At 48.1% G+C, this 25,707-nt stretch overlaps 1 protein-coding gene across 1 annotated transcript in view; it reads right to left on the reverse strand.

The window, feature by feature from the left end:
- RAB44 (RAB44, member RAS oncogene family) overlaps positions 1-25,311 on the reverse strand; it is a 34,922-nt gene extending 9,611 nt beyond the window's left edge. Inside the window, exons 1-9 of the mRNA XM_053602860.1 lie at positions 25,252-25,311; positions 18,291-18,509; positions 9,797-9,908; positions 8,019-8,193; positions 6,280-6,426; positions 5,596-5,686; positions 5,094-5,189; positions 2,212-2,426; positions 191-1,644 (exon numbers count right to left, since the gene is read on the reverse strand). Coding sequence (XP_053458835.1) covers positions 191-1,644; positions 2,212-2,426; positions 5,094-5,189; positions 5,596-5,686; positions 6,280-6,426; positions 8,019-8,193; positions 9,797-9,908; positions 18,291-18,497 — 2,497 coding nt within the window. The 5' untranslated portion in view covers positions 18,498-18,509; positions 25,252-25,311. The remainder of the gene's footprint in view (positions 1-190; positions 1,645-2,211; positions 2,427-5,093; positions 5,190-5,595; positions 5,687-6,279; positions 6,427-8,018; positions 8,194-9,796; positions 9,909-18,290; positions 18,510-25,251) is intronic.
- Positions 25,312-25,707: the final 396 nt, after the last annotated feature.

The following is a 25,707-nucleotide window of genomic DNA, read 5'->3' on the forward strand; positions in this document are numbered from 1 at the left end:
TACCTGTAATTAGAGATGATTAGTGAAATAGTAAGACTATGCCCATATAAAACAATGTCTAATGCAGGCCCTGTGGCCAGGGCAGAACCTGAGGCTTCCTTGGGGTGGCTCGCTCTGGGCCTGCTCCAGCTTGTTGGCCCTGGCCAGGTCTCCCCTTGCTCCCTGTGGCCCTCCCCAGCTGGTACCTTACCCACAGTAGCTGTCATCCCAGTGGCAAAGGAGTTCTGGTGTAGCAGGTGCAGGAAAGATGTTTTGCCTACATTGGAGTCTCCCAGGAATATGACATGGAAGAGGTAATCAGGGTTGGCCTGAGGCTGGTTGGCCATGGGTTCCCCCAGGGATGGGGTCAGCTCAGCCTCCCTGGAGCCCGTCCCTGGATCTTCAGGCCTCCTCTCTGCCCTTGGCTCCCTGGATTGAGGGGGACCTTGTTCTTCTAAGTGAACAGTCATAGGTTGGGGCCTGGGGTGGGCTTCCAGCTCAGCCATGGTAGTAGACAGGACTTGTGTGGGCTCCTGGAGTCCTGCTGCAGCCCCAGGCCAAGTCCCCATGGAGGAGAGGGGAGGAGAGCTCCTTGGAGGTGATGGTTTTCCAAAAGCAGAGGCTGCTGGTCCTGCCTGTGGTGAGTCAGGTGTGAGAGGAGCTGGCAGTGTGTCTTGCTGGGGGAGTCCTAAAGGCCCAGTTTGCAGACCATGAGCCTCAGCTGACTGCTCTAAATGGAGGTCCTGCCCACCCTGATCCACTCGTTTTCCTTCCTCAGCCTTTGGTTCCTCTTCCGTACTCTGGTCAGAGAGGCCAGGCAGCTCACTTGGCCCAAGAACCTGGCCAGGAGCTTCTCTCAGCTCCTCAGGATGGCCCTCCTGCACAGCCAGGCCTGGCTTGCCCTGCCCCAGCCCCTCTGTGGGATCCTGACCCACAGACTCCATGCCCCAGGAGAATCCAACTGGCTTTATTATGAGGGTTTTGACCCCTTGGGATCCTGCCCCTGACTCAGAGCCAGTGGCGTACAGGTTGTGATGGAGGACCTCTATCTGCCTGGGTGGCTTGACTGGGGCAGGCTCAGGCCTGGGACCCTGATCATCTGTGTCTGAATGTTTGCTGGGCCCAGCCTGGGCCTCAGAAATAAGAGTGTTCACGTGGGGAGGTGGTTCCCCCTCCAAAGGAGTGAGCACCTTCAAAGCAGCTGCCACCAGGCTTCCTGACTCCCCAGCTTCTGGGATACCCCAGAGGAAGTGGCCCTTGGGTCTGGACCCTGGCTCCTCGCTGGGGTCTGGGCGGTGAGGGTTCTCTACAGACTGCTCTGCGTTGACATCCTGTCCATCTGGGTCCACTTCTTTCCTGTCCTTGGTGCTGGAAGTCACCCTAGGGGGACTCCTTGGAGCCCCATCCAGGTCTAATGATGGCTCCTGACCAAATAGCGAAGTGTGTGGCTCTGAGATGGAGATCTGCCTGACCACACGGGGTGTCTGAGGGCCTGACGCAGCTCTTGGGGTGGAGGGTGGGCTCCAGGAGAGCTGCAAGGCTCTGTGTGGAGGGCTGTGGATGCTGCTCAGGAGCTGACCCCAGTCCTCATGGTCCCCAAACAGCCTAGGCAGAGGAGCCTCCTCAGGGGAGATAGCCTGAGGGCCTGGGGCCATCTCACCTGCTCTGGAGACACTAGAAAGGAAGCAAGGAGGTCAGGGGAGGGGCAGTAGAGATACTGGTGGGACTGTCACACACAGTCCCACCAGAATCCCTCATCATCCATTGCACACCCTGGGCGGGCCCTCCTCCAAGACTTTGCTCAGACAGTCCTGTCACCTGGTATGTGTACCTCACTGTTCCCCACATCATCGAGTCCTGCTCATCCTCAAGACCCATGTGAAGCTTCACCTCCAAGAAGCCTTCCTTGACCATTCTGGCCTGTCCTATTCCTCTGAGCTATAACAAGTAGAGTGAGCCCCTGCCAGAGGCCCAGCCTGCACTAGACCCTGTGCGCATGTGTGTGGACGTGCACACACATGTGTAGGTCTTAGCTCCAGCTGTATGACATTGGGCACAGGTCTTTCCTTTTTCTGCACCTCAGTTTCCTCATCTGAGAAATGGGCATGATAACCCAGCTTGGCAGAGTTGTTGAGAGGTTTAAGGAGGGAGGAGGTAACTGCACTGCGTGCTAACCAGAGCATTAGAGAACTGAGCCCCACACCCTTCTCACAGGAAGTTCCTGGTGTCCACCCTGGTCCAGGGATGGCAGCCACTTGCCTGGTTTCCTCCTCCATCTGCCAGGACACTCGGCCCCTGGCGGCATTTAGGTGCTTTCTGGTCACCTGCAGCCGTCCCCGCACCTCCTCTAGCTGCCCAGCTAGGTCGCGCTCAGCCTCCCGAAGCTGCTGGTTCTCCGAGTTGGCTTCCTGCTGTGTGCTACTGAGGTGGTGGAGCTTGGCCTCCAGCTGCAGGGTGTGCAGAGGGTGAGGAGGGGAGAAGGCCAGATGTCTCCCAGGGCCACTGTGGGACATAGAGACCCACTCCCCACCCAAGCTCCTGGGGAACCCAGCTTAAATCGAGAGTAGGAGGGGCTGGTTATCCTCATTGGCCTAACAGGCTCCGTTACCTCCTACCCAGAAGGGACATTTGAAATATTGAATAGGGAAGAGGGAGAGACTGCCAGCACCACAAAGGCCCAAAACCTAAATCAGATCACATCCTCCTCTCTTTAAAGCCCTGCAAGGGCTGCTGGTCCCTGAGCCCCATCCGTCTGCAGGGAGCTCCTGATCCAACAGCAACTCACATGACCCAGAACTGGGAGCTGCCTGACCACGGAAGTGGAAGGCAGCACTCTCACGATGGCCCCAAGGGCCCTGCAAGGCAGCTCCGCCCCTCCCATTGCGACTGGAACAATCCCAGCACACTCCCACCTCAGGGCCTTCGCACTTGCTGTTCCCTCTGCCTGGACTGCTCTTGCCCCTGACGGTTCCCGGCTCATCTCTGCCCCCTTCAGGTCTTTATCCCAATGTTACCTCAGCAAGGCCTTCCTGGACTCCCTTATCAATTCATTTCAGCTGTCATTCCAATCCCCCCGCCCAGCCCTTCCATCTTCCTTCCCTGTTTTACTTTATTCTCCCCAGCATTCATCACTAACTCACAATTGATTTATTTTTTTCAGATGTTATATATTTTACTTCTGTGTTTTATCACCCATCTCCCTGGCTAGGTGGTAACTCCATGGGCAGGGGTATGTGTCTATCATGTTCCTCAGAATCCAGGGGTCCTCAAACTTTTTAAACAGGGGGCCAGTTCACTGTCCCTCAGACTTTTGGAGGGCCGGACTATAGTTTAAAAAAAAAAAACTATGAACAAATTCCTATGCACACTGCACATATCTTATTTTGAAGTAAAAAAACAAAACAGGAACAAATACAATCACACTGCTGCATGTGGCCTGCAGGCCATAGTTTGAGGACCCCTGATAGAACATAGTAGGGGCTTGATAAGTAGTTGTGGGGTGAAGGAATGAGTAGTCTGGAGGGGAAGAGTTTCACTTCTGCAGGGGACGGGATAAAATGACCCCATCAGGAAAGCCCAAGCTGCTCTCTTGGGAGAAGGGGCTCTGCCTCAATTTCCAAGGAGACCCCTGGGGAATCAGCACTAGTGAGAAGGGGGAGACCTGGTGACAGGGCCATCCATGGCGGTGGTGGGAAAGGCTCTGAGGACCTTGCCCGGGGCTGAAGGGACGCTGGTCACAACAGTGGTGATTTTGGCAAAGTCAGTGGCCTGCAAGCTGAGGAAGGAAGAGACAAATAGTGGGGCAGAGTCTCTGGCCCAAAAGCTTAGCCACAATTCCAACCAAAAGTGACAACAGCTCACGAGAGCTGCCGAGTTAGGGCAGCAGGTAATCTGACCCTAAGCGGGAAGCTAGGTCAGATTCAGACAAGAATAACCATGTTGTGCATAGGTCGCTATGAAAGTTCTGAGACAGACTGTATTATGGTCCATTATTTTGCTTCTAAGAAACATCTGACAGGGTCCCTTCTGATTTACCCGTGCAAGTTTCAACTTGCTCGGCTTATCAGTGTGCTGGGAGGGCTTCATTTTTTTTTGTCCGTGCAGATTTTATGTTTCTTGATTTTAGTTTATCTCAAAACTTTCATAATGACCCGTGTATAAAGCACCTACTATATGTGCTGGGCACTGTCTTAAGCCCTTGCATAGAGTAACCCTAATTTTCACAGCAGCCTTCTATTTTTTTTGGGGGGGACAGAGTCTCACTCTGTCACCCTGGGTAGACAAGAGCCTAAGACAGTGCCCAGCACATATAGTAGGTGCTTCATACACAGCGTCATAACTCACAGCAACTTCAAACTCTTGCCTCAGCCTCCTGAGTAACTGGGACTACAGGCACCTGCCACAACATGCAGATAGTTTTTCTATTTTTAGTCTCACTCATACTCGGGCTGGTCTCAAACTCCTGATCTCAAGCGATCTATCTGCCTCGGCCTCCCAGAGTGCTAGGATTACAGGCATGAGCCACTGCGCCTGGCCTGCAGCCTTCTAATAGTTCTGATCTCCATTTCTCTGAGGAAACCAAGGCTCAAAAATGTTAAAAATCTGCCCAAGGTCACTCAGCTGACAATGGAGATAAGTTAAACACCAAATTCCCAGCCACCAAGCCTCTGCAATATTAATACCATGTGTTTGTCCGATCTCAAAATGCTTTCCCATTAACTCATGTGATACAACTAACCCTGGAGGTGCAGAGGATGTGGCTAACCCCACTTTACAGATGGAGAAACTGAGGCCAGGACAAGACAAGTTATTTCCATAGGTTTTGCACAGCTCTTAAACGAAACACCAGGGATTTGTCTGTGGACCTTCTGACTCACAGCTCAGTGCTCCCACAGTACTACCTGGCCTCATCTCAGACAAGGGCCCAAAACACCTCTTTCCCAGAGGGCTGCTCTCTTACAGGAGCCCGACCAGCCCAATGAATCCTCAGGGTTAGATGGAAGCTTCAGGTTGACATCCGGCGCAGTCAGACCGCCTGACAGCAGGCCCTAAGAGAGGGGTGGCAGAATCCTGCAGCCTTCATAAGTGGGCTCCTGGGAGGCCCCAGCACTCACCTCCCTCTGGCCCTCAGCCAGCTGCTGCACCTCGCGCTCCTTGGCCTCCAGGGCCTCCTGCATCTGGGAGCTGAGGGCCAGGCCCCGAGAGTCGCTCTGTGGAGTAGACAGGCTCAGCCCTTGCCCTGCAGACTCTAGCTAGACTAGGCCAGCTCTTCCCACACTCCACCTCCACCCAGGCCTGGGGTGCAGGGGCCAGGATGTCCCAGCAAGAAAGGTTCTCTGAGCAGCACCCCCAGCTTAGGCCTGGATTGTGGCAATGAGGCAACTGAGCCCTAGAGAATAGAAGAACCAGCTCTGGGGGACAGCAAGGCCCGGCAGAGGTAGGAAGGGGGGGCCCAGGCTCAACATTGCCCACCTGATCGCCCTAGGGAACAGGAGCTACTCGGGAAAGGGAGAGGATCCACCGCAGCAGCCTCCTGCCATCCCACACTGGCCCGTCCCCATCCCCACTACACATCCAGTGGAGTGGTCCTGGGGGGAGCTGCCAGCAGGGGCCCACCTCAGCCTGCAGCTGCTGCTTCTCCCGGCGGATCTGCTGCTCCATCTCCTCATAGAGCTGCTGGACCTCACGCTGGTGGTCAGAGTCCCGCCTGGAAGCGGTAGAAGCCAGGGCCAGGCAGCGCATTAGTACCTCTGGGACTCTGCTGCTGGCAGCGGTGATCTCGGCTTGGGTTTGGAGTCTGTCCTGCTGCTCATCTCACGCCTCCAGCAGTGATTAACCCCCGTCATTCCAATAACAATTCCATGACTCACATGACCTTGACATTGGTCCCCTTATCTCACCATGCTGACTCCTATAACCATTGCCAGTTACCTCGGCACTACCACACAGTCCCCATCACCTTATCACTTTGTCCCCACTTCCTCTGCCACCATCCCCCTGCCCCCATAACTCAGACCCTCTGGCAGGGATGTACCCTCACCCACACCAGGGTCACCACATGCATCACAATCTAGCAGTCTATGTGCATAGCCCCCCTGGAGTCAGGCACCACAATGGCCTTGCCCCAAAACACACTTGCCATTCCCACCCCTGCTAACAGACCAACTCTATCCTCCCCAACAAGTCCCCTGAGCCACTTCTTCCTCCAGCTCAGCTCAGTCCCATCCATCTCCCAGGCCCGGCTGCATACCCCGGCTGCACCTGCTATGGGCCAAACACCAGGGGCAAGGCCCCACTCACTTCCTCAGGGTCTGCTCCAGAGCCTCCTTGTCAGTCTGTGCCTCCTGCAGGCGGCTGGTCATCTTGGCTAGAAAGTCTGCCAGGTTGCCTGCCAGCTGGGGCTCCTCCTGCCGTAGCTTCCCCCATAGCTGCCAGATCTCTGTCTGCCTGGGGAGGGGAGGGGAGCCAGAAATGTGATACAAGGTGGGATCAAGAAGCAGGGGGAACCCCACTGCTGTTTCAATGGTAACACTCCAAGAGACTTTGGCACCTGGGTCACAAAATCCATTTATACCCTACAAGATGCAACTCAAATGCCGCCTCCTCTAGGAACTGTTCCCAAATGTGCCCTCTCCCTTCTTGAATCCTCACACCACTCCATCTCTTTATGATTCAGTGATTAATAGTGTATGTGGGGGGGGCGGGGGGAAGGAACTTGGGAGCCTAAGGGCTCAGGGCTTCCATCTGCCTTCTCTCTTCTCCCACTCTGACGCTGTGTGATCTTCAGCAAGTTCCATGTCCTCTCTGGGCTCATTTGTGAAATGGAGAGGCTGATACCTACCTGGCAAGGTCAGTGGGGAATGAGAGACATGCCCTGTGAAAGCACCAGCTTGGGGCCTAGCACACAGTTGGCACTCAGTGAATGCTGCTTTCACGTGGACTTAATTAAGTCGTGAAGACAGATGCCAAAGGGCTGAGCCCAGGCCAAACTGCCAAGTTTGTAAATGGCTCCCCACCCCTTGCCCTATCAGGCCACACCCTAAGTCCCACCCTGCCTTCTTGAGCCAAACGTGAGGGATCTTGCCCTCCCAAAACACTGCTGGGCAAGGTGAGCAAAGCTGGGCAGACAGGCAGGGTGACTCCTTTTTTGGCTCTAGCAGACCCCAGAGGGGCTGGAGGATGGGGAGGGGAAAGTTTTCAGGCCAAGTTCCCTTTCTCTGAGTGTGAGTGAACCCCATAATCCCAGTGCCTAAGATTGGAGGTAATGCCCTCCTGTCTCCAAACCTGTTCAACTCAGGACATGACCATCCCCAAATCACCCCATTGTGGGAACCTCTTTTTGAGTTAAGAATGGCACCTTCAGGGATTCTCATGGTATTAAGAATTTGAGTACCAAGCGCCCTACTCCTTAAAGGCGTAGGGCACCAGCCCCATATGCCAGAAGTGGCAGGTTCAAACCCAGCCCCAACCAAGAAAAAAAAAAAAAAAACTGCAAAAAAAAAAAAATAGAATTTGAGTACCCTTGGGAGGCTGCTAGCTCAACTTGGTAATCCTTCAGGCGAGCCACCTTACAGGGCAGGACGAGGCAGAGAGGGTGCAGGGGTAGGAAGAACTCTGTAAGCAGGGTTTTTTTTTTTTTTTTTTTTGAGACAGAGTCTTACTATGTCACCCACAGCAACCTCCAACTCTTGGGCTTATGCAATTCTCTTACCTCAGCCTCCCAAGTAGCTGGGACTACAGGCGCCCACCACAACGCCTGGCTGTTTTTTGGTTGTAGTTGTCATTGTTGTTTGGCAGACCTGGGCTGGGTTCGAACCTGCCAGCCTCGGTGTATGTGGCTGGTGCACTAGCCTCTGAGCTATAGGCCTGTAAGCAGGTTTTAACCCAACAGGTTTTCTGCTCATTCTGCAGCCAGGGAAACAGAGGTCAGAGGTCAGGCACTTGCCAGTGGTCACACAGCTAGACAGTGGTCAAACCAGGATCTATGCCTGGCCATGTCCAGGAGAGCCCCTCTCCACAACACGCCACACAGGCCTTACTCAGGAAGTAGGGGGCTGGTCCCCAGTTGGTCCACGAAGGCAAGGAATGCCTCCTTCTCCTCAGCATCAACCTCTTCTAGTGCCGGAAAGTTGGTGATAGCAGATACCCGCTTAGAGGGCAATGGCCTCCTTCTGCGGAGCCTCTGGGAACTCGGGCTGGAGCCAAAGATGTTTTCTGTGAGACAGAAGAGAACAGAGTCGGGTGGGCCCAAGCCCCCGGCTTCCCACCCAGCTCTGCTTCCACCCTTGGGGAAGTAGTTAAGCCAGTGCCAGTCACAGTTATACCGGGCCAAGTTCATACATTCCTCGTTATCTGCCTCAGGAGGCTACTCAAGGTAAACATTTTGCCCATTTCACAGAGGTGCATCGGAGGCCCAGTGATGCCAAAAGACTTGCTGGAAGTTACACAGCAATTGCATTGGTGATCAACAGGCTCTTCATGCACTTGAGGGATATTTATTGAACATCTATTATGTGTTGGTGACAAAATTAGTCCAAAAATCCCTGTCCTTATGGAGCAAAGATTCTAGCAAGAGTTGAAAAGGATCTTCTTTCTTTCTCTTTCCCTTTCTTTGTTCCTTCCTTGCCCTTCCTTCCTCCTTCCCTTCCTCCCTCCCTTCTTTCTTTCAAGCAAATTTGCTAAGTGAACTAAAGGAATGAACAATAATTTCTATTGAGAGACTGAGAGGATCCACTTTAGATGGAGTGGTTAGGAGTGTCCCAAGGAGGTGACATGGAAACTGAGATGTGAATAACAAGAAGGAATTCACCATCTGGATTTCCGGAGAGTGCATACTAACCAGCTAGAGAGAATGACACATACAAAGGCCCCGAGGTAGGAGCCAGGTTGGCAAGACGGAAGGGGTGAGAGGCACTGAATGAGCCTAGGAGGTTGGCAGGGTCTGGGTGGTGCAAGCTCTGCAGGCCCTAGGAAGGGGGTTAGAGTTTGCACCACAGGCGCTGGGAAGTCCTTGGCGTGGGGGGCATTATTGGAGTCAGGTGTGAAGAGGGCCCTCTAGGGCTGAGTGGACAACAATGTTCCCTCTGTGCCTCACCTGTCATCCCTGATTCCTCCTGCCCACCTTCAGCTTCTCAATCACCAGAATTGGAGCAGCCACCTCCAGGGGGACCCTACCTGTAAATGCAGATTCCTGGCTTCCCTCTCTGCCATCCTCCAACATTTTGGGCCGGCCCAAGAACTCTGGATGGCTTTGTGGACATTGAAAGCTGAGCTGATCTTGCAGGAGTTCTGCAAGGACGCTGCACTTTCCTTTCCCAGGGCCAGAGGTTCTTCCTTCATTGAAAGTATCAGCGGAAGTATCGTGACCAACCATCTCAGGCTCTCTAGGGCCTGTCAGCCCATACTGAGAGGCAGGCGCTGGAATGGCCCTGCTCAGTGGGCACTCAATGCCTGGGAATATCACCCTCTGCTTCTCTCTGGGGCCTAGAATCCCTCAACCAAAGCCAGAATATGACCTTCCTCAGGTGGAAACAAGACCTGTGGTTTCGAGAATGGGAGGAGATGTTCAACCTCTCACTTAAGAGAAGACTTTTGTTGGGAGAAGACAAGGGAGGGTCAGAAAGCAAGCCTGGAGGCCTCTCTGGAGGAGGGGATGCTCAGGGAAGTGCCCTGAACTGCTCTCGGGCATGTTGTAAAGGTCCCCTGGCAGTGAAAGAGGTTGCCTTTCCTGACAACCCAGCCTGGCCTGTGTAGGACACACCACAAGAGTGCCTGGCTGTGCAAGAAGTCCCCGGAGGCCCTCCCAGGACAGACATACTGAGTCCAGAGCTGAATTCTTCAAGGGAAAGACGTCCCTTCTGCTCCACATCCACCCAGCTGAAGATCATCTCTGGTTCCTCCTCGCTGCCCAGGAAGCTGAACCTGGCCATCTGGAAGGAAGTGGTGAGCTAGATGGCTGTTCCCACTGGGGACAATTCTGCACCACCCTCCAAAAGGAGATAAAGGAGATGTACTTGTCTTCAGCCATCCCCATCTCCCCACATGTTAACCTATAGATTTTGTCTAGGAGAGATGTAAATAATTTTTTGTTGTTGTTGTTGCAGTTTTGGCCAGGGCCGGGTTTGAACCGGCCACCCTTGGTATATGGGGCTGGCGCCCTACCCAGTGAGCCACAGGCACCGCCCGAGATGCAAATAATTTTTGTGTGATGCAACAGGTAACTCCAAAGTTCTCCCCAGTTTCAGAGTCTCGCCAATAACAGCATCCAAGGTCCACTCAGAGGCTCCTCAGCCCCATCCAAGCCAACCCTCTCAACAGAACCCTGAACTGGCTCCAAACCTTCTCCCTTTCTCCATCCAAAATCAAAACTTAGGTGTCCTGAGTCCCCTTTAGGATCCTGATAAAGGTCAGCAGCCAATTCTTCCCACAATGTGTTCGTCAATATCCAAAAATTATCTGAAACTTGAAAATAAGTCTAAAAGGTGGAAAGCACATCCTTTCAACATTACGCAGGGGCACAGGCCACTCAAGAATTTTCTAGACTACAGGAATGCATCCAGTTCATCTCATGGGACTGATTAAAGATCCTAGACTAAAAGGAAATCACATGTTAACCTATAGATTTTGTCTAGAAGAGATGTCAATAATTTTTGTCTGATGCAACAGGTAGCTCCAAAGATTATTGGCCTGTTTAAACATTAACCAGCTTTTAAAAATCTAACTCAGCAGTATGGCAAAGTGGCTCACACCTATAATCCCAGCACTCTGGGAGGCCAAGGCAGGAAGATTGTTTGAGTCTAGGAGTTTGAGACCAGTCTGAGTAATATGGCAAGTCCCCGTCTTTACCAAAAAAAAAAAAAATTAGCCAGACGTGGTTCATGCCTAGTCCCAGCTACACGGGAAGCTGAGGTAGGGAGGTCACTGGAGCCCTGGGGTTGGAGGCTGCTGAGCTCTGATCATGCCACTGCAGTCTGGGAGACAGAGCAAGACCTTCTCTCCAAAAAATAAAAAAATAAAATAAAAATCTTTCTTACAGAAATTGCTAGCTCAGAACATTTTTAAGGAGCTAGATTCATATAATTAAGGTGAATTTTTAGACAAATTAGACTAGTTTAATAATTTTTACTCACAAAACACAAATAGCTGCCTTTTATCTGTTGTATGTTAAGTTTACATTTTATTTTTTATAAGAGAGATCCATATTTTGTTTTTGTGAAGAAACTAATTAATCTGAATTTTCTACACCTCTCATTTTGGCTTATGGCTCAAATAAGCCAACGTTATTTTTAAGATTATAAAAATGTCAACTTGTGTTCAATCAAATTGACTCATTAATCTAATAAGTAAATTTTCTATCAGCAATAATTATATTTTATAATGTGTCACCTTAAACACAATCTCCAAGATCCTTAGATAACTTTAAAAATCTGAGTTAATATTGTTACATTAATTAATAAATAAGTTTTGGCTACTTGGATAATTTCTAAGAAAAATTTAGTGCTGAAACATTGATTGCTAAGCATAATTTTTAAGTTTATATCTTTTTACTGCTTATTTATACTTGTTAATAAGCTAATTCACGGGCGGCGCCTGTGGCTCCGTCGAAAGGCGCCGGCCCCATATACCGAGGGTGGCAGGTTCAAACCCAGTCCCGGCCAAACTGCAACCAAAAAATAGCCGGGCGTTGTGGCGGGCGCCTGTAGTCCCAGCTGCTCGGGAGGCTGAGGCAGGAGAATCGCTTAAGCCCAGGAGTTGGAGGTTGCTATGAGCTGTGTGAGGCCATGGCACTCTACCGAGGGCCATAAAGTGAGACTCTGTCTCTACAAAAAAATAAAATAAAATAAGCTAATTCACTTTGGCCATTTAAAAAAGTTGTGCAAGGGAAAGCAGGAATGCAGATGCTTGTACGTCCATATTCACAGCAGCATTGTCCACAGTAGCCAAAGATGAAAGCAGCCCAGTGCTCCTGACGGATGAATGGATGAATGGATAAACAAAATGTGATGGGTTATCACTACGTGTTTAGTCTTACAGAAGAAGGAAACGCTGACGCATGCTGCAACATGGATGAACCTTAAGAACATCATGTGAATGGAATGAGCCAGCCACAAAAAGACAAATACTATAGCAGTCCACCTCTATGAGGAATCTAAAATGGTCACATGTAAAGAGAGAAGATAGAACAGGACTTACCAGGTGACGGGAGAAGGAAGAATGAGAGTTATTGTTTATTGGCTGTGGAGTTTCACTTTGGAAAGATGAAATAAGTTCTGGAGATGGATGGGGAGACGGTTGTACCACATTGTCAATATACTTAATGCCATAAATGGTACACTTAAAAATAATTAAAATGATAAATTGTATGCTATGTATATTTGACTATTTTTTAAAGTTGTATTAGGGTTATGTGTGGCTGTACAAAGTTGTATTATATGTATTTGTGAGCTTGGCTAGTCTGCTTAAATGCTTGCATAAAAGAGTTCTCATTATTTTCCCTCAGTTCTTTCTGTGAAAGCAGTTAATTGCCTGGGTTAACGTTTATAATCACTACAGATGTTTGAGGCCTTACTCGGCGCGATAGCGTCAGAGAACACAACTGTGTCTTCAAGGAAAATGGGGTGTGGTTTTGTCTGAAAGTATCTGGTTATTCTAGAACACAAAAAAGAATGAAAGACAAAATTTGAATGGATATAGAATGTTGTAGAGGGTTTGCTGGAAGGAAATTGTATTTGCCTTGATTTATAATACCTGACAAGAGTTAAAAGAAGTTATTATTTATCTTCTATATAAGCTTTCTAGATAGCAAAGATTCCCTGTCTCCCCAGAATCATTTTCTCTGCCTTGCTTTGAACTTATTTTGTTTGAATTTTTTTTTTTTTTAAGGCAAGGGCATTTCCTCTATAAAAGAGCTAAATACTCTGGGAATCATATTGCATTCTCCTATGTTTATTTCAACATATTTTATTTTATTGTCACTTTGGTTAATTAGATAACTAAGTACTATTTGTTGTGCCGTCACAATCCTATCTTAATCTGGTACCCAAATCTTCTCTGACAGCTCTTCTGATTTTGCCTTTCCAAGATCAGATCTTAAATTTAGGAAAAAATAAAATCAAAATTTTAGGATATCTTTTCTCTATATTTATTAACTACCTCAACACTGTTATAAGAGCATCATGGGAAGAAGAGTCAAATCAGAAGAGACATTCAGCCTCGTCTAGGCTGTTTACATAGGTAAAATGTTATTAATATAAATTTTTCAGAAATTGCATGGCTTATGGGAAGACTCTGGAGAATTCTCAGTGCCTTTGCTATTCCTAATGTGTTCTTGGCAGGGTGTGCCTGTAGTCCTAGTGCTGTGGGAAGCCGAGGCGGTGGACTGCGTGAGCTCAGGGGTTCGAGACCATCCTAGCTGAAGTGAGCCAGAATGAGACCCCATCTCTACCCAAAAAGCTGGGCATTGTGACAGGCGACCATAGTCCCAGCTACTTGGGAGGCTAAGGGCAAGAGAATCACTAAAGGAAGAAAAGACAAAAAAATAAAAATTTTAAAAAACTTCAAACTAAGATGAGTGAAAGCCAGTTGAAAGCAAAATTCAAAAAAGAAACCAGAGCAGCGCCTGTGACTCAAAGGAGTAGGGCGTTGGCCATATATACCTGAGGTGGCGGGTTCAAACCCAGCACTGAACAAAAACTGCAAAAAAGAAAAAAAAAAAAAAAAACATAATGTGTTCTTAACTTCCGGGGAAATAGTCATCAGGCTCTTATGACAGTTACGTACTGTGCTCCAGTAGAGAATGTCACCCTCCTCCATTCTGATATTATTAGGTACTGTAGTAAATAACCTCAACCTGTCAATCTTATTACTAGACAAGTTTCCTCTTTTCTACACCTGCCTGAAGGCTTTGTGATAAGCTGCAGGTCACAGTTTGTGTCTTCAACATAGAATGGCAAACTCAAAGACTAGAGAAAAAGAACTGTACCAGGTTCTGTGAACTATTTATGCTTCACTTGGGTACAAGCTTCTGAGCTGGCTTGGATGACCTTCCGACTGAGCTAGCGGACTGAGGATTTCTAGGACTCTTTTGCGTTCAGAAGCAGACAGTTTACCCAAGATCCAGCAGGATAAAAATTAATTCAATGGCACTGAATGAACAGATGAAGGAAATCTAGTTGTGGTTATTTGTTGGAATACAGGTGATATTATTTTTTCGTGGTTTACTTTAATAGATCCGGGAGGAAGTTCTTTCTCCTCTTAAACTGTTTCTAATCCTCAGTTTAGCAGATTATACTTTTATAAACTAAAATTAAACATTTTTTAAATTTTATTTATTTTTTTATTGTTAAATCATAGCTGTGTACATTTGTGCAATCAAGGGGTACAATGTGCTGGTTTCATATACAATCTGAAATATTCTCATCAAACGGTTCAACGTAGCCTTCATGGCATTTTATTAGTTATTAAAATTAAACATTTTAAATGGTATCTAAATCTCACTGATCGCCCACTCCCCACCCATGATTCAGAAACCAATACTCTCTGAATCTCTTTACTTTCCATGGCAATACAGTTATTTTTATAGAAGCAGTAGAATCTATCTTCCTTTTTTTCCAGGATATAATTAGATGAATCAGTTGTGCAGCCAAGGTCCTACCTGGAGTGCCATTTTATAGAATGATTCTCATTTAATCATGTGTGACAAGTCCATTTTAAGGAACACCCATGGAGCCAGTGTCTGAAAAGTTCCCCAAGGATGCTGGCCTGAAACCACTTAGTAAGGAAAGCTGCCTTCTGACAGAAGAGGGAACTTAAAAAATTTGAGACCTCAAGAAGAGAGGAATTCACTCAAATTTACAGGTGCTGTAGGTGACATCTAGTGGAGAGAATGTCTTGGGCTTGGTTTCCTAGCCTTAGGATAGAAGTGGGATGACCAACTAGGTCCAGTTTGCCCAGAACTTTCCCAGTTTTAGTACCCAAAGTCTCACCTCCCAGGTGCCCCTTCAGTTGTTGGAAAATGGGAACAGTTGGTCACTAAATAGAAAAACAAACTACAGAAGTTTTAAAAATCTGGTCTGGGGGGGTGGCACTTGTGGCTCAGTGGGTAGGGCGCCAGCCCCATATACCAAGGGTGGCGGGTTCAAACCCAGCCTCGGCCAAACTGCAACAAAAAAATAGACAGGCATTGTGGTGGGTGCCTGTAGTCCCAGCTACTTGGGAGGCTGAGGCAAGAGAATCGCCTAAACCCAAAAGCTGGAGGTTGCTGTGAGCTGTGATGCTACAGCACTTTACCGAGGGTGACAAAGTGAGACTCTGTCTCTAAAAAAAATCTGGTCTAGGATTCCATGTGAAAACTTCTGGGCAGAAGCTAAAATGGCTCAATACTGTAAATTTCCCTATTTGTAAAGCAAATTCAAGGAGGGCCATATGTTTAGTTTACACCTATGGAAATAACCAGGCCTAACCTCATATTATACACACTCTGGCAAAAAGTTTGTGAACTTGTGCAATTATGTTGACAGCACTATACAAACAACTTGGTAAGGCTTCATAACCTTGGTATATCAGTGTCTCACAGCTGTGTTCATGTCCACATCTGGCAGTGTCTTGCTGAGCGGTGTTCATTATTGTTGTTGTGTGTTTTTGTGGGCTGTATTTGAGAATGTTGGAGCTTGAATTAGAATAATGAACAAACAGTAAATTTCTTGTTAAACTTGACAAGAGTGGAAGTGAAATCAGGGACATGTTAGTCTAAATTTATGGGGGTAATGCCATGAAGAAAAAGGCAGTGTACAAATGGATTAAACGTTTTTCTGAGGGGAGAAAAAGCATCACTGATGAAGAGAGATCAGGGCAGCCAGTAACAAGCAGAACTGATGAAAACATTGGAGAAATTCATCAAATTCTGTGTCAAAATCATTGGCTGATTGTGAGAAGTATAGAATACCAAATAAACATCTACGGAGAAATAGGATAATCTTAAATGAAAACCTTGGCATGAGAAAAGTGTGGCTCTTGCATCACAATGCACCAGCTCACTCAGCACTGTCTGTAAGGGAGTTTTTAGCCAGTAAACAAATATATGTATTGGAACACCCTCCCTACTCACCTGATATGGCCCCCAGTGATTTTTTTCCTTTACTTGAAGATAAAGAAAATATTGAAAAGATGACATTCAGGACAGCAAGGGTAATATGACAACAGCTCTAATGGCCACGCTAGTTTCAAAATTGAATTCCAAAATTGCTTTGAAGGATGGACTAGGCACTGCCATCAGAGCAGAGCTTCCCAAGGGGAGTATTTTGAAGGTGACCACAGTGACATTCAGGGATGAGGTATGTAGCATTTTTTCAAGGATGAGTTTATGAACGTAATTGTCAGATCTTGTACATCAAGAAAAAACTATGGAGATTATTTATGCTCACAGAAAAGTTATTTAAAACTTGGAAATAAGGCAAAAAGGTAGATAGCACACTCTTTCAATGTTATATGAGGCAGGGACTACATAAGCATTGTTTAGACTAGAGAAATGGACTTAGTTCATTTATTCTTTTATCTTTAATTAAAAGTCCAAGACTTACTGAAGTTACTTTTAACTTGTAGATTTTTGTCCAGGAGAGGTGAAAATAATTTTTATCTGGTAGGACAGATAGCCTCACAGATTTACAGACTGTTGGCTATTAGCCATTTAAAAATTGAATTTAATAATCTTATCTTAACACTTTTCCATCAAATCACCTATAAATATCCCAGTTTCTCAAATGGTTTTTGAATCATCTTACTGGTTCCCTCATTAATTATTAATAAGTAATTCATTGGATAAGAATTTTGATAAATGTTTATTTTATGTTATTTTATTTTCTTTTTTGAGACAGAGTCTCACTTTGTCACCCTTGGTAGAGTGCCTTGACATGATGCTCAAACTCTTGGGCTCAAGCCATCCCCTTGCCTCAGCCTCCCGAGTAGCTGGGACTATAGGCACCCGCCACAAAGCTCAGCTATATTTTTGAGGCAGGGTCTTGCACTTGCTCAAGCTGGTCTCAAACTCATGAGTTCAGGCAACCCGCCTCGGCCTCCAAGAGTGCTAGGATTACAGGCATGAGCCACCGCATCCTTTTGATTTTATATTTGCTGAAAAGTCTTTCTTTCTTTCTTTCTTTTTTTTTTTTTGAGGCAGAGTCTCACTCTGTTGTCCAGGCTAGAATATAGTAGTGTCATCATAGCTCACTGCAGCCTCAAACTCCAGGGTTCAAGAGATTCTCTTGCCTTGGCCTTGGCCTTCCAAGTAGCTAAGGCTACAAATGTGCACCACTATGGCCTGGCTCATTTTTTTTTGTTATTGTTGAGAGATGGGTCCTTGCTATGTTGCTGTCCAGGCTAGTCTCAAACTCCTGACCTCAAGTGATCCTGTCCTTTCAGCCTCCCAAAATGCTGAGATTATAGGTGTGAGCCACTGCATTTGGCCACATTTAAAAAAAATTTTTTAGGACGACGCCTGTGGCTCAGTGAGTAGGGCTGCCAAACCCAGCCCTGGACAAACTGCAACAACAACAATAAAAAAAAATAGCCGGGTGTTGAGGCAGGCACCTGTAATCCCAGCTATTCGGGAGGCTGAGGCAAGAGAATCACCTAAGCCCAAGAGGTGGAGGTTGCTGTGAGTTCTGATGCCACGGCACTCTACTGAGGGCAAAAAAGTGAGATTCTGTCTCAAAAAAAAAAAAAAAATTTTTTTTTAAATTATATTTTAACAACAGCTATTCACACATTGTTGTGTCCCTGAGGAATGGATTATAGGGTCAGATTGATGAGTAAAGAACAAAGTCTGGAGCATAGAGCAGCATCTGGGGTCTAAGAGAGCAGGCCCAGAGGGACGCCTACAACCTACATGGGCACTTTTGCAGTGAATGGGGAGAAACCAAAGAAAAATTGGTCAGGGCTGTAGCCTAAGACTCCTTATTGGAACACAACCATGCGTGGCATTATGTTCCACTGAAGTTTGCAGTCATCAGCATGGTTTGATTTCTAGGACTCTGACTGTTCCCCAAGAAAAATCTCTGCTCAATGGGCCTAAATTATATACCATTTGCACATCACTTCTTTGGTTTAAAATCCTTTCCCTTGTTCTGGAGGAGGGCACACATAAAGCCTTACCAGTAATTTACATGTTCATATAAATAAATTCCTAGCCATTTCTGAGAATAAATTTTAGATGAGAGAAAGGGGAAGCAAGAGGTAAGTGTTGCCTTCCTGAGATAGGAAGTCTTGGGAGGCTGCAGAAAAGGGATCAAGGGGTCAGATGGGGCCCTTGGGCTCACCGCCAGGTCCTCACGGGTGACAAAGCCCCTCTCCGTGGCACCACAGTCCTGGAAGAAGCTCTGCAGTTCTGCAGCTGCCTGAGAGGACCAGGACTCTGGCTCTGGAGCCAAAGGGGCATCTTGGCCATCAGCTGGCTCTCTTGTCTGACGCCGGCGGCTGGAGCCCAGCCTCCGGGCTTTTCGAGGCACTTGCTGTCCACTGTCCATGATGCCTCGGTCCTGAGGACAGAGAATCAGTAAGGGAGAACTGAGATGCTGAACAGTCAAGCCCTCTAATAGCTCAAACCCCTCTATGTTTCCCTATCATCCCTGAAAGAAACCTGCCATGGCTGACAAATCCCCACCTGATCCATCCTGCCAGGTCTCTGACCTCATCTCCCACCCACTCATGGCCTCCAGCACATCCTGCTCCGGGACTGTGCCCTTTCTAAGGTCCCCCTGCCTGGAACACCCTTCCCCAGCTGCCCTCATGCCCTCATCTCCATCAGCTCTCTGCTCAACGATCAAAAGTCTTCTCATCTTGGATGATGAGAAAAAAGAAAAAAAGTCTCTGACAGTTAGATAAAATGACTCTGCAGAATATGCCCCATTTTTTGACCTGGAGAGTAGTTACACAGAGTTTTCCAAGACCTCTGTGTCTGAAGGGCCAGAAGCAGCTTCCTGAGCCACCTCTCCGCTGCTCCTCTGGTTCACTTCCTCACAACTCAGCTGCATCAAAAGGACTGATTCTCACTTTTTTTTTTTTCTTTTTTGAGACAGAATCTCACCCTGTCACCCTGGGTAGAGTTCCCTGGCATCATCATAGCTCACAGCAACCTCAAACTCTTGGGCTCAAGAGATCCTCTTGTCTCAGCTTTCAGAGTAGCTGGGACTACAGGCACCCACCATGACACCCGGCTAGTTTTTCTATTTTTAGTAGAGATGGGTCTTGCTCTTGCTCAGGATGCTCTCAAACTCCTGAGCTCAAAGGATTCACCCATCTTGGCCTCCCAAAGTGCTAGGATTATAGGTGTGAGCACTGCCCCTGCCCAGCTAAGAGGACTGATTCTAGCCTGCTGGGAGGGGAGCCCTCCACCAACACCTCCCTCTCTCAGCCTCCCCTCCCTTCCAATAGCGTCTCTCCCAGCACTGTTTCTCTATTCCCTAAAAATCAGTAGCTCCCTCCTGTGGCTCTTAGGGTCCTACATGACCACCATGATGGCAGTGGTGATGACCATGGCTGTGCTTCATTCTTCCCACCTCCATGGCCTTGCAACTGACCAACCCACTAGAGATCCTGGAAGGCCTGATTGCCTCCCACCCTTGTTCTCTTTGCCCCAAACTCCCCAGCTCTCTCATCTCTGTGCCTAGCTAGTACCTTCTCCTTCCTCACCTTAGAGGCTGGCTTCCCTACAGTCGCCCCCACAGTCAAGCTGGGCCCAGTGCCCCTTTGTCTGTGACCATGCAATGGTTTAAACACATCCCAAAGATCGTGTGTTAGAAACTTTGTCCCCAGTGAGGCAGTGTTGGGAGGCGGGCTGAATGGGAGGTGTTTGGGTCATAGGGACATTGCCTTCCTGAGAGGATTAATGTTATCATGGGTTCCTTATAAAAAGATGAATTCAGCCCCCTCTTGCTCCATGCCCTCTCTTGCCCTTCTGCCTTCTACCATGGGATGACACCACAAGAAGGCCCTCTCCAGATGCTAGCCCTTCTTATGTTGGACTTCCCAGCTTCCAGAACTGTGAGGGAGTAAGTCTCTGTCCTGTGCACATGCTCATTCTGTAGTGTTCTGTTACATCAGCACAAAGCAGACTTCTTCTTCTAAGGCCCCAAGATCCCAGGCTCTGCCTGGGATGTCTCTGTGTGCCTTGGTCCATACTGCTTCCAGCCCCTTAGCATGCAGTAGGTGTTTGAGTAAGGATTTCCAAATAGGTTAATTGGGGACCCTTCAACTAAAGATCAATGGATAAGAATTTCAATGGATAAGGATTCATCTAGGTGAAAGGGAGGCTGGATCTGGAAGGGCCTAGGCCTACTCTTGGAGGAAGAAGTCTAGGGCACAAAACTGTATATGACGGGAAGGACTTATGTCCAGGTGGTCAGGGCAGCTTCTTGCAGTCACTGGGACTTGAGCAAGTTCTAAAGGAGTCAGGTAGGATTTAGAAGCAGTAACCAGTATGCGTGAAGGAACCAAGGCAGCAGAGCAAGGCTATGCCAGGAACAGGGAGGACACGCCCCCTCAGGGCTTTCTCTTTGGGGTCAAAGGCCACAGACAGGCTAAGTGCCGTGGCCAGAAGGTTTTGCTTCGCATGATGGGCTCAGTCCTAGAGGGCTGGATTCACTGACCTAGCCTCCCGTTGGGTAAGTTTCCTTCCACAGGCTGCACACGACTCAGATGAAGCAATTCCTTACCCTGGTGAGGCCCTACTTCAAAGTGAAGTAGGGTCAGTCTCTGTCTCTTTCTATCTCTCTGTCTCTCTCTTTCTTTCCCCCTCCTTCAAAGTCTGTTTCACATGGAACTTTAAGATCATAAGTTTAAAACTGCAGTGATGTGATGGAGTCAGATACGAGGGGCTTATGAGAGCCAATTGCACACATCTTTTCCTAACTCAGTGGCTTTGCAATCAGCCTCTGTGGGAGTATTTACACCATGGGAATTGGCAAATGCTGCAAATCAGGGCACCAGTCCCCACCAAATAGTTACCAGCACATCTCTTCTGAGAAAACTTCCTTCTGCCCCAGCCATTTCCAAGTTCTCTCACTTAAGTGATAAGCATTTACTGAGCACCAACTGAATGCTAACACAATGCTATGCAGGCCTCCTGTGGTCCATATGTGTCCTTTAGATAAATTAAGAAATTTAATTTAAATTTCTTCCTCTTGGCAGACACTGCCCACTGCCAGGCCTCATGGTTTGACAAGTAGAATATGGACTGGATTCCATTCTCCACTTGTGCAGACACAACCTGCACACTTAAGCAGAGCCCTTGGTCCTGTAAATATAGGTGTTTCTAAGTCCTGGTCTCCCCCAGAGGCACTCAGGGCCTCACCTGAGAAGACACAAACGTAATTACAGTGTAGCATGGAAGGGGCAGCAGACCAGTGTGTCAAGCACTAGGAGAGCACTGAAAAAGGAGCATGAGGGCTTCCTTGGGGAGGTGACATGGCCTACCAGTGACCTCCAGGGCAGGAGAGATCATGTTTGCCTTTTTCTTTTCTTCTTCTTCTTCTTCTTTTTTTTTTTTGCAGTTTTTGGCTGGGGCTGGGTTTGAACCCGCCACCTCCAGCATATGTGGCTGGCGCCCTACTCCTTTGAGTCACAGGCACCGCCCAGGAGAGATCATGCTTAACCCTGGAAGCCCTCATGGGACCCAGTCTTGCTCTGGACAAGTACTATGCTCTCAACCCCTTACTACTTCTTTTGCTGATTCACATTATCCTCGAGAATGTGAGACTTTCTTCTAGACAACTGAATAGACTCTTTAAAAATGCTGAAAAAGAAAAAATTAGGCAGGAGGCCAGGGCAGTGGCTTACCCCTTTAATCCTAGCACTCTAGGAGGCCAAGGTGGGTGGATTGCCTGAGCTCACAGGTTTGAGACCAGGCTGAGCCAGAGCGAGACCTCATCTCTAAAAATAGCTAGGCATTGTAGCAGGTGTCTACAGTCCCAGCTGCTTGGGAGGCTGAGGCAAGAGAACTCTTGGGAGGGTAAGACCAAGAGTTTGAGGTTGCTGTGAGCTGTGACACCATGGCACTCTAACAAGGGCAACAAAGGGAGACTCTGTCTCAAAAAAAAAAAAAAGACAGAGAGAGAGAGATAAGCAGGAGATAGTGCTATCTCCAAGAGACTAAAAAGAAATGACACCTAAATATAATGTGTGGTCCTTCATTAGATTCTACTTTGGAAAAAGAAAAAACAGGAATAAGAAATTTTGGGGGACTACTGGGGAAATATGAAAATGGATTATATACTAGATGATATTAAGCAAAGTGGAATTTCTTAGGTGTGATAAAGGTTAGTTGTAGTCATGTAGGAGACTCTCCTCATCGTTAAAAGATGAGATGGAATAGGCAGGGATGAAGTGTATGATGGCTACAATTTACTTTCAAATGGTTCCAAATAAATGTATAAGCAAATAAACATAAAATGTGTACATGCATATGAAGAAAGAGAGTGCATAGAGGGGAAACGTTAGCCATCAGGACAATAACATTCACTGTACTCTTTGCTCAAGTCTTCTGTAGATTTGAACAGGGAGGAAAAAAAGCCAAGAATGACATTACAAAGATTTGAATAGGGAAGTCCCCATGCTAATCTATCTGTCCTTCCCCCAGTGTCCCCTACCCCCAGCTCACCCCCACATTGCTCCACAGAAACAATGGCCAGAGAGGCACCCCTCCTTGGGCCACATGTGTCCACATCCCAAAAGCCAGCGTCCATCTCCACTCACTATCCCCCTAAGAAGAGGATCCCCTTCCTCCATGACCCTGTGATGTTTCAGTGGCTAATGTGGTTTGGCCTGGCAGCTCCAGCTTGTGGGTTACAAGCAAGGAAAGACTCACTGAGCTTCAGTGCGGAAAGGAGGTAAGTCCACTCTCTTGACCTAGAGAGGTTGCAAAAGTGGCCCAGGAGAGTAAGTGACTTCCTAGTGCTCTGAAGTCAGACCTCTGCCTCCCGCAGCTCTCATTAAGTCACTTAATGTCTCTGTCCTGAGTTTCCTCACTGGAAATACAGTGGAACCTCCTTAATTGACCACCTCCCTACATCGACTACTTCCTTAAGTTGACCTAATTTTCATAGACCGGCATGCACACATGTACATATCGGTACAGTAGACCTAGTTCTTTATGTTGACCAGTTTGTTACACTCCCTTGGGTGGTCAACTTACAGAGGTTCTACTGATAGGATAATATCTACCACCCAGGGTAGATGAGGATTAGACAAGATAGAGCTGAAACACCATTTCCCCTTCCCCAGCATGGCCCATCTCCCTTTCCTGCTTTATTTTTTCTTAGCATTTCCCAGAATCAAGTCTTTTCCTCATTTATTTTATAAAATTTCCATCTGCTGTTACTAAAATGTAAGCCTTGTGTGAGTAGGGAGTTCGCTCTTGTTTTCACTGCTGCCTCCCAAATGCCTAGAGCAGTGCTTGGCATACAGCTGGTGCTCAGCAAATATTTGTTGAATATATAATCCACGTTAAGCACTTACAACTTTGCCTAGCGTACAGTGACTACTGGGTAAAGGTAGCAATGACAACAGTGGTGATGACATTGATGAGGGTAAAATTCTATTTAAGCCACATAAAAGCTGAGGTCTGCACAGATACAATTTATCCCCATTTTACAGATGAGGAAACTGAGGGGAGCTTTAAGAAAGAGGCAGAGTGACCTGCCCAGGCTATGATGTTGTCAGGAGTAGAATTGGGACCATATTTTGCTCTCTTGGGTGGTCTTGGGGTGAACTTCCCCAAGACCACTTCCTGGGGAGGTAGCTCCTCAGTGGGCGGAAGGCCCCTCTGGGGATCATTAATGCCCAGTAGAGCAATCCTGGGTGGGACAAGAGCTTAGGAGCAGGGCAGATGTGGTAAGACCTAGTCAGAGTACTTGGAAACTCAGAGCAGTTTCACATGTACTTCCGGCGACAGAGATAACATGTGCGTGGCAACAAGATAAGATTCCCAGCACAGAAATAAATTTCCTGCAGCCACATCCTGGGACGTGGGGTGCTCGTCGCATTGCTTAAGGGGAGTTCCTGACCAACCTGCACCTCTACAGCCCATTTCCAGCTGTCATCTGGCATTTTATAAGGAAGCAGCATTTTCTGGACACCTCGCCCAGCACCCACGCTGCCATGGGCCTCAGCATCTGCCCTCTTGGCTGGTCAGCTCTTCTCTCCCAGAGGGACACTCAGTGGCCCCCTCCTTTCAGGTGACTTGGGGCAAAGAGGCAGCAGGTGCCCTACAGCCCTCATTGCCTCAAAGTTTGTCACTTGTCACCATCAGTCAAGATGTGGCACCCCACCCCTCACATTCTGATCAGTCACAGCACTCCTTATGGTATTATAGCATATGCTAAAAACAATCTGTGGCCCCTTCGTGGACACTTAGAGACAGCAGGAACATCCTTCAGTCAATCCATCAATGTGCACAGGAGCACGTGCACAGACATTCACACAACCTCCTAAGCCATCAGCCCCAAATCCCTCGCCAGTTAGACAACACCCTTCCCCGCCCTGCAGCATGTGCGAAGGGCCCTTTGTAGTCAGCCAGCAGGGCACCCATCTGCCAGCACCCCTCTCCTCCCCCACATTCCCTTTAGTGGATGATCTTACCTTCTGCCCCAACCATCAGAGACCCCCTCATGGCCAGACACACACCGACAGTCCCTCAGCACTACTACCTCTCCCCACGTTCCTCACTTACAAAATCACACAAAGCAAATGGATTCCTCCCTGAGGGTCTGGGTTAGGAGAAGTGGAAGCCGTATAGGAAGGATGGGGTAGGGGGCAGCCTCAGAATCACAGCCTGGTGCTTTCTGGTGCTTCAGGCCCTCACCATCTCCTCCGTTCTTTCGTCAAAGGGGCTGGGAACCCCTCTACCCAGCATGCCACTGACTTCACTCACTATAAATAATAGCCATGGTCACTGAACTAAAACTACCCAAGTCGGTGGGCCTAAGAGACCACCTAGTGCTTGTTCTAGTTTACCTATTTAACCTCCCTCCTCCCCAAACTAACTGAGAGAGAAACTGAGGCTCTGAGAAGCCAGGTCCAAGGTCACACAGACATTTAAGGGTCATCTTTGGCCCAAGTGCCCTCCACTGCCCTTCATTAAGCCATGCAGAGAACTCCAAATGCATAAGAAAAGAGGGCTCTACCCTTGCACCCAAGTCATAGAGCTGGACAGGGACCATAGCTCTCTTCCCATCCTTATCCTCCAAAGAAAAAGAAGAGTTGCAACACTGGGATGACTCCCACCTCTCACAGGCTCCCAGTTGTACACGCAGCCCTGCACTCCTGGACCTGGTAAACGAGGTGGCCGCTGCCCTGTGGAGCCCAGGAGCTCTGGGACTGTTAACAGTCTTGTCTCTTGCTTAATCACCCTTTCCGTTCCCCAGCAAACCAATCTTCTGTGCTCATCTAGGGGACTTCCTGTGCAAGCAGACTCTGGCTATCCTTTCACAATCTTGCCTGGTACCCTTGCCCCAGTATCTTGGAAATGGAGGATGCTAGAACTGGCAGGGAAGCCCTTCTAAGTAGAGGTTCCAAAGAGTGAGATAGACTGCTCAAGGTCATCTGGTTCTTAGTGGCACTGCCAGAACTTGGGCCTAAGCCTCTGATCCCAGCTAGCATCTTGATGAGCATGGTGGTGGCTAACACTGGGCATGTGCAATGCTCTGGGGGAAACACACACCCTGCCTCACTTCAAACCCT

Source organism: Nycticebus coucang, chromosome 9 (genome assembly GCF_027406575.1).
Source record: "Nycticebus coucang isolate mNycCou1 chromosome 9, mNycCou1.pri, whole genome shotgun sequence".
NCBI classification, from domain to species: Eukaryota; Metazoa; Chordata; class Mammalia; order Primates; family Lorisidae; genus Nycticebus; species Nycticebus coucang.